Source organism: Egretta garzetta, unplaced genomic scaffold (genome assembly GCF_000687185.1).
Source record: "Egretta garzetta isolate BGI_Z169 unplaced genomic scaffold, ASM68718v1 scaffold88, whole genome shotgun sequence".
In the NCBI taxonomy this organism is placed as follows: Eukaryota; Metazoa; Chordata; class Aves; order Pelecaniformes; family Ardeidae; genus Egretta; species Egretta garzetta.
Genome location: NW_009260408.1, coordinates 1,729,145 through 1,742,714, shown reverse-complemented (window position 1 = coordinate 1,742,714; position 13,570 = coordinate 1,729,145). Strand labels below are relative to the sequence as shown.

At 43.5% G+C, this 13,570-nt stretch overlaps 1 protein-coding gene across 1 annotated transcript in view; it reads left to right on the top strand.

Annotated features, from left to right (window-relative positions):
• Positions 1–9,646, top strand: part of GABBR2 (gamma-aminobutyric acid type B receptor subunit 2) — a 400,562-nt gene extending 390,916 nt beyond the window's left edge. Inside the window, exons 20-21 of the mRNA XM_009643511.2 lie at positions 2,119–2,236; positions 9,481–9,646. Coding sequence (XP_009641806.1) covers positions 2,119–2,236; positions 9,481–9,646 — 284 coding nt within the window. The remainder of the gene's footprint in view (positions 1–2,118; positions 2,237–9,480) is intronic.
• The last annotated feature ends 3,924 nt before the right edge of the window (positions 9,647–13,570 follow it).

The following is a 13,570-nucleotide window of genomic DNA, read 5'->3' as shown; positions in this document are numbered from 1 at the left end:
ATCACATACTCCCGAGGCCAAACAGTTGCATATTCCAGTCATTTGTTGAAAATTTACATCTTCAGTGGCTTTGTAAAAGGTTAAATTGCTTATCTTGTCCAAAGGAGTTGGAACCCTAAAATAGTTTTCCAACCCTAATTACAAGGATTACTCAAATTTTAACTTCAGTCTATATCATAAAGTCAGCAGTTTTCACTGTCACCTTAGATCAGCTCAGGACTGAACATTGTTTTTAATCATGGAAGTAAAAAGTGTTCTTTTCTACGCGTCTGTTTATAGACATCACAAGGCTTTTATGCAAATGTCAGGCTCAATGTACATAAAAGTGAGATATATGGAAAATAAAAACCAAATTCTTCTGACAGCAAACGCCACACCAGCAAACTTCAGGCTGCCTTGAGATGATAGACTTCATTGCTTACCTCAGGCCCTGTCAGATTTGACTCTTTGCTGTCCTCCCTTCACATCTAAACCATTGCTGAATCCTGTCATAGCTTCCTTTTAAGCACTCTTCTTGCTACAACCGAATTCCTTAGCTCTCTTTTACTGACATTTTCCTGCCCCAGCAGAAGCAGCTTCACATGTTCTGGTCACCTCCGTTCTCACCCAGACCCTTCCCTTCCATGCAACATAAGTGAAAAATCTTCACTCCTGCTCTTCTGAGCTGTAGTGATCCCCATGTCTGCACATTTTTGCATCCTCACCTATTTACTTCTTTCCGAGTTCCTTGCTAGATTTTTCACAGCAGAAAGTGAACACTACAAAATAATGCCAGGGATGACCACGCTGGGAGGGCAATTATATGTGCTGGAGTTTGCCCTCAAAACATTCCTGTTTCTGCTTCCAGCTTCTTTCCTCACTCTTTGTTTCTGCTGCTTGTTTTGTCCCACTAGCGCTCATCGATAACGTGTATATTCCTAGCATGCTGGGACCTGAGCATTATTTGGGGCTTCTGAGCATTAGTAGAACAGAAAAGCAGCTTAAGCCTTCAAAATGCATTGAGTTTTTCATGCTGTTTCCATTTTCACTTCACTATTTTCCTGCTTTTCCCCCTCATACCCTTTTTTACATTCAGATCCTCCAGTGTCCTTTTCAAGAATTTACCTTCGAGTCCTCTTCTGTGCTGCCTTAACGCCTGCAGCAATCACTGTTTCTCTGTGCGTGTGGCAAACAACTGCCGGTGATGGGCTTGGAGCTGCTCTGTAATTATTTATGAAAACTCTGCACTGTCCTCATTACTCGGATGTTTTCCATGTGACTTTATTTGTCTTAACACAGTAGGAGACTTTGGAAGAGCAGGCAGGAACAGAAAGGATCCCCAGTGAAGACGGCCGCCTTAAAATGGCTGTGTTCCTCCGCGTTTCCCGGGGGGACCGATGCCACAGGCTTTCAGCACAGCTAGCCAGGGACTCCTGGGACTCCCGGGGAAATCGAGTGAAGCTGCCTATGGGGAAAAGGGTGATCTTCTGTGTTATCACCGTGCAGCAAAGAGAACGGCGGGAGGAAGCTTAATGAAATCGTCAGCTGTCCTTCCTGCAGCCAGCCGGTGGACCAGCACAACTGATATGAATCCTATTTCCGTGCTAAACGATAGCAGATAGTTAAATGATGGCACTTAATTGCTTATGCGATTGCAAGAGTGCCAAGGTTTTATGTATCAATGAGATTATAGTTTTCCTAGGAAAAGACTTAAAGAAGAGGGGTTTTTCATATGAAAAGCTAACAGTTTTTGAATGCAAGGTAATATGACAGTGCAGTTACATTAATTTTTTACACAGCCTAAGACTAGGTGAGAGAGCATGATGGGGCTACACAGAGGTGGGCAATAAGGTTTTGTTTGTGGTGGTTGGGTTTTTTTTAAAGGTGGGGGGAAGCAAAGGAAGGACGAAAGAGGTTGTGTCCCTTTTACGCTTCTTCAGGGTAGTTGCTGTGAAGGGGAACATCATCGAAAGCATAAGAGTAGCAAAGACTCACAGGGAAACCCGAGACCCTGTTGGAATGTAGGCAGAAAGGGTTTACTTTGTGGCATTATGAACATCTGGGAAATTTTAAAATGAAATAATTTTAAAATGGTCACTTGGTGACAGTAAAGTAAAATGGAATGTGTTGTCCATCCAGATGGTGAGAAAGCCATTTTGAAAAATCATCTTGATCAAAATCCACCAGCACAATGGGGCTCATCAGACCCTTCCAGAACAAGCAAAGATCCTATAGAAGACATCAACTCTCCAGAACAGTAAGTATACACCGTTACGTACTGGTACAGAAAGAGGCACCCCTTGCTCTCGTGAGTATGCATGTGCTTGGGCACACACACTTTCTGCTGTTTTAGCCATAAATTCCATCCTGGACACCAGCTGCCTTGCTGATAAGATGTTAATTTAAATTATTACATTTCATCAAAACCTGTATTTCTCTTCCATGCATTTTTGTGGGAAGACCTTCACTGTAAACCCTTTTAGCCAGCCCCAGCTACACGGAGAGCCTGGATCATCAGCAACAGAAGATGTGAATGGCATCTCCTGAAGCACCAGTGGGCAGCAACGCTGTGCTGTGCTGCCTCCCTGCCACCAGCTCACCACCTGCATCAAATTTAGAGGATATTGGGGGCACTAGATCCTAAGGTGCCCCAAAGGCAAACTAACATACTTCTTTCCTTTCATCAGAAACATCCGTAGCATGATGTCTAACATTTTTGTAGAGAGCTATAAGACAAGCTGTGCCCAAACACCAATGTACATTAAGGACAGAAGAGGATGTACATACGTGCACACACGTGTTACGACTATTGCCAAAAGTCCAAGTCCTTCCACACACCAGCCAGAGGGGTTCGTGGTGTGTGTGGCCATTTTGTTCTCTTTCGATCTTAAGCTAGCTGAGAAATAAAAACAGTCTGAGGGCTTTCCAACGTTGCCATAGCAGCTGGACCTGAGTTTTGGCATAGGAAAGCCTGCACCAAGTAGTTTCCCTTAGAAACAAAGCTGCGGCTACAAGGAGAGGATGGCACAAAGCACTTGCCAGATTCATGGAGGGGAAAGGGTCTTCTGGTACCAGCTTTTCTCTCCAGGAACCTATACAATAAACTCAGGTACTACCCTCGACCAGCTCAGCAGGGCCTGCCGTGGGCCAGAGCTCAGGGAAGCGCCATGCTTCGTTGTCCCTGGATCAACTGTTTCCCCACGGCACCCTCCTTACATGGGCACCACTTCATGGGGATCTGAGCTAACAGCTGTCAGACTCCTGTTTTGTACACAGGCAACTTAAAAGCTTATTTAAAAACAGAATAAATTAAACAAATTACTAGTCTGAGTCACACGTTACATCAGTGACAGCAAACCTAATTTCAGATAGCAGTTACTGCCTTGTACTACTTGGTGCAGGAAAACACGTGGATTTCTAACTCTGTCCTTGCACTCAGAAAAAAACCCAACCCAAACCTGCACAGGAGCTAATCCACACACACAAGCACAGGTATGCACCAAAAAAAAGCCCCCAGTAGCTGAAATATCTGGTTATTTCGCAAAAGCAGGGCTCTTGCTGAGAAAGCTCTCGTGACTTTTTGGGGTCGGGAGAGTGCTTTAATGCATAGCTATTAGAGGTCTGTGTTTTTCCAGCACCATTTGTCAGAGATAATGTAGTGTAAATGCAGCCTCATCTGCACGTGGCTAAGAACAACACGGACACTCAGATAATCCAGTTGTCCAGATACAGATTTAATACAGAAAAAAAAAAAAAAAAAAGAAAAACATTTGGTGATGACAGAACCTCCTCCAGGCAAGTGGTAACTGATGAAAGACTGAGATTTCCTAAAGGTCTTAAAGAGCAGATCAGTAGAAATCTGAACAGTCACTGACATTTATGGAAAGCAATTAATAAAGTCCTGCTAAATCAAAACAGTGTCATTCAGCACTTGCACAGCTGTGACTGTGCCAGGTCTAAGGGTCAGTGCCTGCCCTGAGGATGCATTGGCAGTGTGGGTACCAGAGCCACACCACCCAGGCACAGTGGACCTGCCAGAGAGGAGAAGTGTGGCCATCTCGGGACTAGGGCTTCGTGATTCCCTCTCTTTGACAAAACATTGCCTCTTTCCAAATGTTGTGCTCTTTAAGAATATTCTTCCGCACACATGGGGTTTTTTTCAACTTGTCTGGCAGCACTTCTGGCCATCCCTGGTTATTAAATATATCATTTTTGTCAAAAAAAATAGTTAAAGACAAGCTGTAGTTTGTGCCTTCGCTTTCCCATTTCACTGAATACATAGGGCATCTGATAGAGACGTAGTCACACAGTCTGCTGAACCTATTTTTTATTCAAGAACATAAATCTCAAGGATGTTAGTCTGAAAAAGATCTCTTTGCCACAAACCTATGAAAGAAGGATATTAAGATAATAATTTGCCTGCAGGAATGTTAACTCTTTAGTGGCTGTACCAAAAAGAAGCATCCCAGCTTCCTGTTATTGATAGCACTCAGCAGACCTGACATTTTCCATTATGAAAGTTCTTGTAGAGTGCAGAAAAGAGTTTGATTTGGGATTTTTTTCATCTTTCTTACCACTAGCGCTACATTAGACTAACTGCAAGTGCAATCCCTTATTCTCCAGTTGGGCCCAAAGTGAAGGCACAGCAGTATGCACACACTTCAGGCTCAGTAGTGCAGGAAGTGGTTTCACATTTGTTGATGCGGTGATGCCTGTATCGTCTTAATCAGGACATGAAAAACACTTGGGTTATTTGCTTGGCTCAGATTCAGAACCCTGCACCCAAGGAAAATGCAGTCTTTATGACTGTAAAGCAGCCTTGCTATGAATATAGATGATTCACGTTTCCCTTTGCCTCTTAATCCCTTTCCCGCTGGGCAGGACCCTCTAGGTTATCCGTAGTGCCATGTAAAATTGGCCATACCCAGTCAGACCATCAGACAAAAGGAGCAAAAAGCAGGTGCTGGCTGCTTTCTCTCCTGTTCACACTGGCTTCACAGTGTACATGAACACTGCCTACAGTAGGAAAAGTGGTGCTGGTGCACAGGCTCAAGCCCTGCACTTTGATTTTCCATGGTGCTTATTAACGTACTCCCTAGCACAGTTGCATCAACTTACACTCTCCCAGCTAACGCTCAGGCACAGTCTGGTACTCGGATACCCTGTTTGGGGAGAGCTTAGCTGCATGGATGGAAGCTGCACCATGCCAGTTCATCTCAGGTCCAGAGAGCAGCCTGAACTCATTTGGAATAGATCTAACAGTTCATTTCCCAGTAGGCCAGGTTGTCTCTCACACAAAGTCAACTCTTTCCTGCTGGGCAGTCCTGCTTACTTATCTAAAGATTACATCAGTCAGCTTATCTGCACCTTGAATACCTTCAACGGGATATCTTCTGTGACCCTTAAAGACCTTCTGTGCACCTTCATTCCTGCAGGTTGTCCCATCTCATCAGTGACCTACATTCGGTGAATCAGTTTTTGGCACTGTTAAAATTTATACTGTTCTCATTTCAACAGCAACAATACGTAACAGTCTTCCAGATCTCTGAGTAAAGGTGATGATGGATTTCTGCAGGACCCCAATAAAGCCTGCCTGTTTCCTATATGTGGTCATTTTTGTAACCTTCAAAGCAGCGAATCGCCGTGTAACCCTTATAATAGAAAGAATCTTGATTTTTTTTTTTTTTTTTTTTTTGAGCTAAAGCTCTGCTTTTAGCAGCATTTAAAAGACAGTCAAATACCCTGCTGGAGCCAATTATGTCAATTTTAGTAACCAAAAATTCGCATCAAAAAAAGTTGGTTATGACTGCATTATTGCATTACAGCCATATGCCTCGGCATGAACATGCCTCTGTTACTCAGTTTCTTCACTGGCAGTGGTTCGTATTAGTCTGTCTATGATCCTACTCAAATCTGTTGTTAAGATAAGGTGGGTTTAGAATGGTTAATTGCTAGTACAACATCTTGCTTTATTATAGTCCTTTAGAACTTCTCCAGCTTCCCAGCAGTTGCTAAAAATCAGCATTAATGGGCTGAAGGATTGACTGAAATGACCCCTGAATGCTTAGACACAGTTTACACACTCCTGCAAATCTTCAGATGTTTGACTGTCGTAGCAGTTGTTTCAGTCCCCCCATTTACCAATGGATCTCACCAGTGGTTTTCTATAGCAGAACCAAAATACTTTTAAAATACCTCTGCCCCCTCTGTAGTGTCGTGCATTCCCATGTGCTTTGCATTGTGTTCCTATGTGCATTGACATTGGAAGTCACACTTTTACTTGATTTTATGTATCCCTAATAAATAACACTTCTGTACAGAGCTGAGGATATATGCCCTATTCTAACACAGTACCCCCATGAGTGGCTGCTTTGCATGTGGCACCACCTTTCCTTTCCATCTCCTTCAGTGGTTGTCTTTAATCCTATGATTCTAAACCCACTAATACTAACCATTCCCTCCCTGACATACTTGACCATATATATACTTTGATATATCTATACTGTATGGACAACTCAAAACAAATTCATAGAATCATAGAATCATAGAATAGTTTGGGTTGAAAGGGACCTTTAAAGGTCATCTGCTCTGACCCCCTGCAGTGAGCAGGGACATCTACTGCTAGGTCAGGTTTCTCAGAGCCCCATCCAACCTGACCTTGAATGTTACGAGGGATGGGGCATCTACCACCTCTCTGAGCAACCTGTTCCAGTGTTTCACCACCTTCATTTGTAAAAAATTTCTTCCTTCCTGCTAGCCTGAATCTACCCTCTTCTAGTTTAAAACCGTTATCCCTTGTCCTATCACTACAGGCCCTACCAAAATGTCTGTCCCTGTCTTTCTTATAAGCCCCGTTTGAGTACTGAAAGGCTGCAGTCAGGTCTCCCTGGAGTCTTCTCTTCCCCAGGCTGAACAAGCCCAATTCTCTCAGCCTTTCATCACAGGAGAGGTGCTCCAGCCCTTGGATCATTTTTGTGGCCTCCTCTGCAACTGCTCAAGCAGGTCCATGTCTTCCCTGTGCTGGGTACCCCAGAGCTGGATGCAATGCTCCAGGTGAGGTCTCACCAGAGCAGAGTAGAGGGGCAGAATCACCTCCCTTGACCTGCTGGCCATGCTGCTTTCAGTGCAGCCCAGAACAGAGCTGGCTTTCTGGGCTGAGAGCGTACATTGCTGGCTCATGTCCAGCTTTTCATGCAGCAGTACGCCCAAGTCCCTCTCAGCAGGGCTGCTCTCGATCCCTTCATCCCCCAGCCTGTATTGACACTGCAGGTTGACCCAAAAACATTGACAAAATGTGGCAGGGGTGAGGGAAGGGAAAAAACAATTATTTTGGAGGGGAAAAAAAAACCTACTAAGAGTAAGACACAGTACGAGATTTACTTTCGCTTAAGGAGAAAATAGCAGTTTTGTTTGGATTTTCTTACTTTTTTGGTTTGTGTTGTTTTTCCCCCTAAGAGTTTTGACTAAACTCTTAATTGTGTGCGTCTCCAGGTTACAGTTCTCCACCCCAATTCCAGGAACCAACTTTTCAAACAAAAGTAAACTTTTTAGTACAGTTAAAGCAAAATTTGCCACCCACTGCACCCACCGTTGGCATAGCCAAATAACCATGCTTTGTCCATGGTACGGCTAACACTTAAATGAGTGAAAAAAAAAGAAAAAAAAAAAAACCACATTCACTTGATTATGCAACTGGATTCTCCTGGAATAGTGTCAAAAAGGTCTTTAATGAGAAGATTGTAACAGTTGAACAAAGTGAGCGTTTCCACTGGTGGGAAACTGAGCGCGGGCAATTCTGTGTTTGACCTTGCAATGAGAAACAGAATGACAATCTGCCGCGTCGGGCTCATAAGGATTCAGCACGTGGAAGCAGCGAGCCGTGCTACCTCTGCACTCCTTGGGAACAAGGCATGATTTCATTGATAGCACCAGAAAGAGTCGGGCGCAGTAGCAAAATAGCAACGAATGGGTTTTGTTTAGTCCCGGGAATGCATTGCCAGCACTACAGTGACCAACACCGTGGATTAATATTGCATCAAACTTTTAAAGCGAGTTTGGGGATGGGAGGGCAGAAATGAGAAAGAGTATCCTGGCTAAGCAGGCTACAACAATTTCCACCGCATTTCTGTATAAACAAGCCTTAGTTTGTAGGGAAGAAACTAAAGAGAAGCAACATTACACTTCTTTCCATTCGAATTTGAAAGCTATACTGCTTGGTCCCCGAGCAGTGCAAGGAATGCCTTGGTAGCTGTCTCTGCTTCCTAACACAAAGCAAAAAAAGGAATGAAATGTCATTTGAATCAGAAAGGCTGTCCAAAGGCAAGCTTTCAAACATACACTTCTTATAAAGGCCTGTCTATACACAGTCATTATATCAGATAACAGGGAAATATAAATTTAAAACTTTATTGTACTGCTACAATGCTTTGTATGGGCTTTTTTCTTCGGGAATCGAAAAGACGGTCTTTGGTTCAGCTCTGTCACTCTGACACCTGTCTTCTCTTAAAAAAGTGCCTCTGTGTTTCAAGAGTGAATGTCTCCAAGTGCAGAAGCAGTCCTGGTATGGTAACATCTTAATCACTGAAAAACCTCAACTGGATTTTGATTTTTATGTAAGGTGCCAGTATATCCACAGCACAGGGCTAGCAGAGCCCATGTGCCATGGCACCATCCTCTCCATAGAGGGGGGTTAGTTGGGCTATCTGTGAGCACAGTTTAGAGCCCCTTTAAAAACAAACAAACAAAAACAAAGCCCCACCAGTTATGACGTCAATCTGCTTGGAAAATTGGATACGGGATGCTGGGTTCCTAAATACTGAGCATTGACATAGGTGGCAGGCTAGGCTGCTTTCAGAGTGCCAACTCCTCAGTCCCACAGCAGTGCCCGTGGGAACCTGACAGCATTCAGTGCCTCGAAAGCACAGACCTAAACTGCAAAGAGGAACTACTTGGAACAAGCCATCAGTCCGAATTCCTTCTCTCCCTCCCTCCCTCCCTTCACACACCTTGGCTGGAGTTGCAGAAATGCCATCCTTAAGTCTAACATCCTCATGCTAAGTGATGCATGGCTTAAAACTCAGCCTGCGACCTCGTGCATGTCCGTGCAGTTAGCCGGGGCTCGGCACGCAATAGATCACTCTGCAAGGGGCGGGGGGGTCGCTAAGCCGTATGCCCTCATTGCACACTTAACTTTTTCCGGTATCAGCAGGCTAACAATTACTCTGAAAGTGCCTGGGAATTTCAGAAGGTTGTGGGATGCTGAGAATGCACCCTTAGATTCCTCTGTCACATCTAGCCTGTCAGAAAAAATCCCCAAGGGGAAATAACACCGAGGTGGCATAGCTCAACAGCAGCGAGTGCAATGCTCTTGGCGTTAACCCTCTCTGTCACAGCGGCAGGCACAGAGAATACCCTTGCAGCAACGTGCGAACATATCAAGCATGTAATGCCTTACATTTTCCTCTTGGCTAACATTCCTCTCTCTCTCCATCTCTCCCGCAGCATACAGCGTCGGCTGTCTTTGCAGCTGCCCATCCTTCACCATGCCTACTTGCCATCCATAGGAGGAGTTGACGCTAGCTGTGCCAGCCCGTGCGTAAGCCCCAGTGCCAGTCCTCGGCACAGACACGTGCCGCCTTCCTTCCGAGTAATGGTTTCGGGGCTGTAGGAAAGGGAGATCAGTGCTTCCTGAACTGCTTTTAAGTACTCAATGACTGGACTAAACATCTGACCTAGAAACTCTGCTACAAACATATAACATTGGCTCTTACCGCAGAGGGACTACCGCTGAGGCCGTCGTCACAGGAGTGCCCGTGTAACTCGTGCGGGAAGGCAAAGGAGAAGGACACAAGGAGTTTGATCTGTAGCCTTATTCATGGAGTTTTTATTTCTTCACGTAGAAGTCACTGGAAAACGTTTCTTCCCAAATTTCTACTAGCAACAAGGAGGCTGGGAAATACGGATCTTGCAAAAAAGACACTAGGAAAAAAAAAACAAAAACAAAACAAAACACTCAAATGTCACTGAGCTTTATGTGGCTGCTGAGAACATGCAATTCTATACTGTATCCATGTGAGGAATATAAAATGGTTGAGTTATGCCATCTTTATTGAAATAGATACACTCATTTTTACCAGAATTGTGTTAAATTGCTGGAAACATTCTGCACTGGTTAGTCTTGCTTGTTTTCACTTCAGGGACGGTGTTGGGTAGGAAAGGAGGATTGTGAGAAATGATTCCTTGGGTGTCATTGAGACTCTGCGGTGCTGCGAGCAGGGTCATCTCTAACTTGCAGCCATACGTGAAACCCAAGCAGAGGCTGAAGCTCCAGCTCTGAGCTGTCACCAGCTGGAGGGCTGCTGGTTGGAAGCGGAGCACTTCACCCTTGTCCAGGGATGATGGTGGTGACTGCTGACCATCTGCAGCTTTTATTTTAGCAAAGTTTCTGCACCTATTTCAGAATAAACACCACCAACCATAATGTACTAAACTGTCTGGAAAAGTCCTAGTGCTGATAACTCAAGAAGCTGAGGACAGATGGGTAGTAAAGTCTTAATGTCACAGGATGGATTGTTTTTCATAGTTTGTTTCAATTATGCCACACATAATTACAATAAAATTAATTTAGCAGACTTGGGGGGGAGGGGTTAGGGCACAGCACTTTGCTGCTGCAGGCAAAGCCTGCAGGGCACATAGATGTGAATATAACACTATGTTTGCTTTGTACCTGAGTGTGTGACAGTTATAGTGGATAATAGAGAGGACAAATCCAATTTACCCATAGAATATTTCATCTGAATCCTAAAAGGACTGTGGGGGAAAAAAAAAAAAGCAAAAAACCAACGGTTTTTATACTTTAGCTCCATCCCCTGGACCGAAGTAATTAGGAGGAACGATAACGGCACCCTGCCTGGACCAGCTCTGGAGCCAAACCCTCAGGCCCAGGTGAGACCCACACTCAGCTTCTTTTTCCAAGGGAGTGGGAATGTGGCATCTCACTGGCAGGGCTCTTTTTGCTAAGAGTAGGGAGGGGGGCGGTGGGGGGGGGAAAGACATGAAGCACCCACTGGGCTCTCAGTTTTCTTTGACCAACGCCTGTGCACCTCAGACCAAACCTTTGGCATGACGTTTCTACAAAGGGTTGCAAATCAGCGATGGCTGAAGCACAGCTGAAGAGGTTCGTTAGCTGAGGGACTTAACTGCAGCTTTGACAAGCTAGCATAAATCTCCATTAAAAACAAAACACACCTCATAGTGGCCAAAACCAACATGAATATGTATCCGAATCTTACAATCAGGAGCATCACAAAATATTTCACTTGGCACATACAGTAAGAGAGGTTATGGAAATATCTGTAGCTTTTAGAACAAAACCATGTAAGTATAAACACAGATAAAATAGAACTCATTACTCTGTTTAAGCACTAAACACTAACGTTGTCACTCAATGTGTGTTGACAGTATTCTCTTGCTTTATTAATATCATCAGGGCCTGGTTTATTTTAAAAGGAATGTTAATTTTTAAAAAGATAAAATTACAATATTGTATATAATGTATACACAAAGATCTCTGTAGAAATATTATTCCAACTTAGCAGGAAAAAAAAAATTCAGAAGTATCGGACCATTGGAGGTGAGTGTGTGTGTGTGTCTGTAACTTCGTGAATACTGACTGTGTGACGTTTATTAGGTTTAAACCATGCAGTACATCCTTTGTCTCAATGATACTGTAGTTTCTCCCATAACATTTTTTTTTTACTTTACTGCAGATAACAAGACCAACCAAGTGAATATAGCTATTTAATGTTTCTGTTCTTTTATACTGCAGCAAAAATGTACTGTAAATTTATGAAGAGGCTGTGCCCCAATGGCATTTTCCAATGATGTTAGTGCACAAATGCTTTAAACTAGACTGGAACTGCCAGAATAAAATGTAAATGAAGAATTTCTTGTATAACCTTATACTGCATGAGATCAATTTTTAATAAATTGTTGCAAATCTGTTTTTATGAATAAAATATATAAAACCTAGCTTTTTGGACTCAGTGCCCTCTTCCCCCATAGCAAAACCACTTTTAATGTGGATGTGCGTGTCTGTGTGTGTATAAACATAGGTATATATAAAAGCCTGCCTGGAGAAGGAGGAATCCTATTACAACATCACACTGTGATAAAAAGACAAAATACACGTCCCAGTAGTTGAAGGGTTCACATATAGAGAAAATAGATAGATGGGCTGCTGCCCTGAAATACAATTACTGCAATACTCATGAGTGAAGTCTAGGCCCTTTTTCAAATGGGAAAATAATCAAACAGATGCTGAACATTTCCATCCAAACCACACTTAATACCTGCACTATTCTCTCTTGCATCATAGTGAGCGTGGATTCTGGAGAAAAAGAAAGGGTTTACTATTTCACATAAATTATTGAAGTTGAGCCTATTTTCTAGCTCTGTAGTAAAATCTCTGCTTCAGCAAATGAGAAGTTTCTCAGAATAATCACCAGTTGTTTCATGAAGGCAAGCACTAAACCTCTCCATCCAGTTTCACACATGCGGTGGGGTTTGTGTCCTAAACCAGGTTCTTCTGCATGGCAGAACAGAAGGAAGGTGGGAACATTGTGCAACGAGCCAGCTAGAGGAAAGAGCATTTTTAGTTGTTTGCTTTTCAACAGGAGCACCCTCAAGCCAGCACAAAATGTTATAAAGCCCAAGATGAGGGAATTCAGAGCCACCGCAAACGTCTTTTCTGTAGATTTCTGGTGCAGCTTAGGAGTCCCACCGAACACATGCAAAAGAGAAAATACCAGTGAGGAGTGAACAGCATGGATCGTGGATCTCAGTGCAGGGTACCAGATGGCAGGAGAAACTCAAACAGATACATCAAAGCTCATTCAAGAAAGAAAAAAAAAGTCTAGAATGACTTTACTGTGAAACCTATATTCGACCAGAAATTGTGGGAGGATGTGAACAACAGAGATGTGAACAACAGAGAGTTGTTCAAAAATAATAGGAAACCAGAACAAAGGAAAACATTGCTTTAAGAGGTCAAGAAAAAAAATGAGAGGGATATGTTAGGGGAGCAAGTTTACCCAAACCGTTGAGTTTCTGCAGTCACAGTAAATACGCTTCCCATAAAATCGTAAAATTGCTGTTGAATTCATAGAAGATTACTAATGTTGGAGCACTTCTTTCAAATAATTAATAAAACTGAGGATGGTAAGGGAAGAAAAAGAGAGGCACTTTTTCAGTCTTGGTTTTCATTTAAAAGATATAACATCTTTTCTTAAAGGTTTGTACTCAAACCTTTTCTGGTCTTTTCAGAACTTATTTATTGCAAATCCCGGTGCGATGTGCCTGTTCTCCCTGAGACGGGATTAACGTTTCTGTGCCTTCTGCTCAGGCTTACTTAGCTACTGGGAGCCAGCCCAGCAAGCCCTGTCCCAGCACTTCCACAGCACCCTATGGATATCGGCAGGGCTCTCACAGCACAGCCCAAAGGATGGGCCAGCCTGCCCCTTCAGCAAACTGACTCACCCTGTGGCTGACTTGTTTAACAGGGATTTTCTTCTCGCTGCCTGAGAAGACTGAC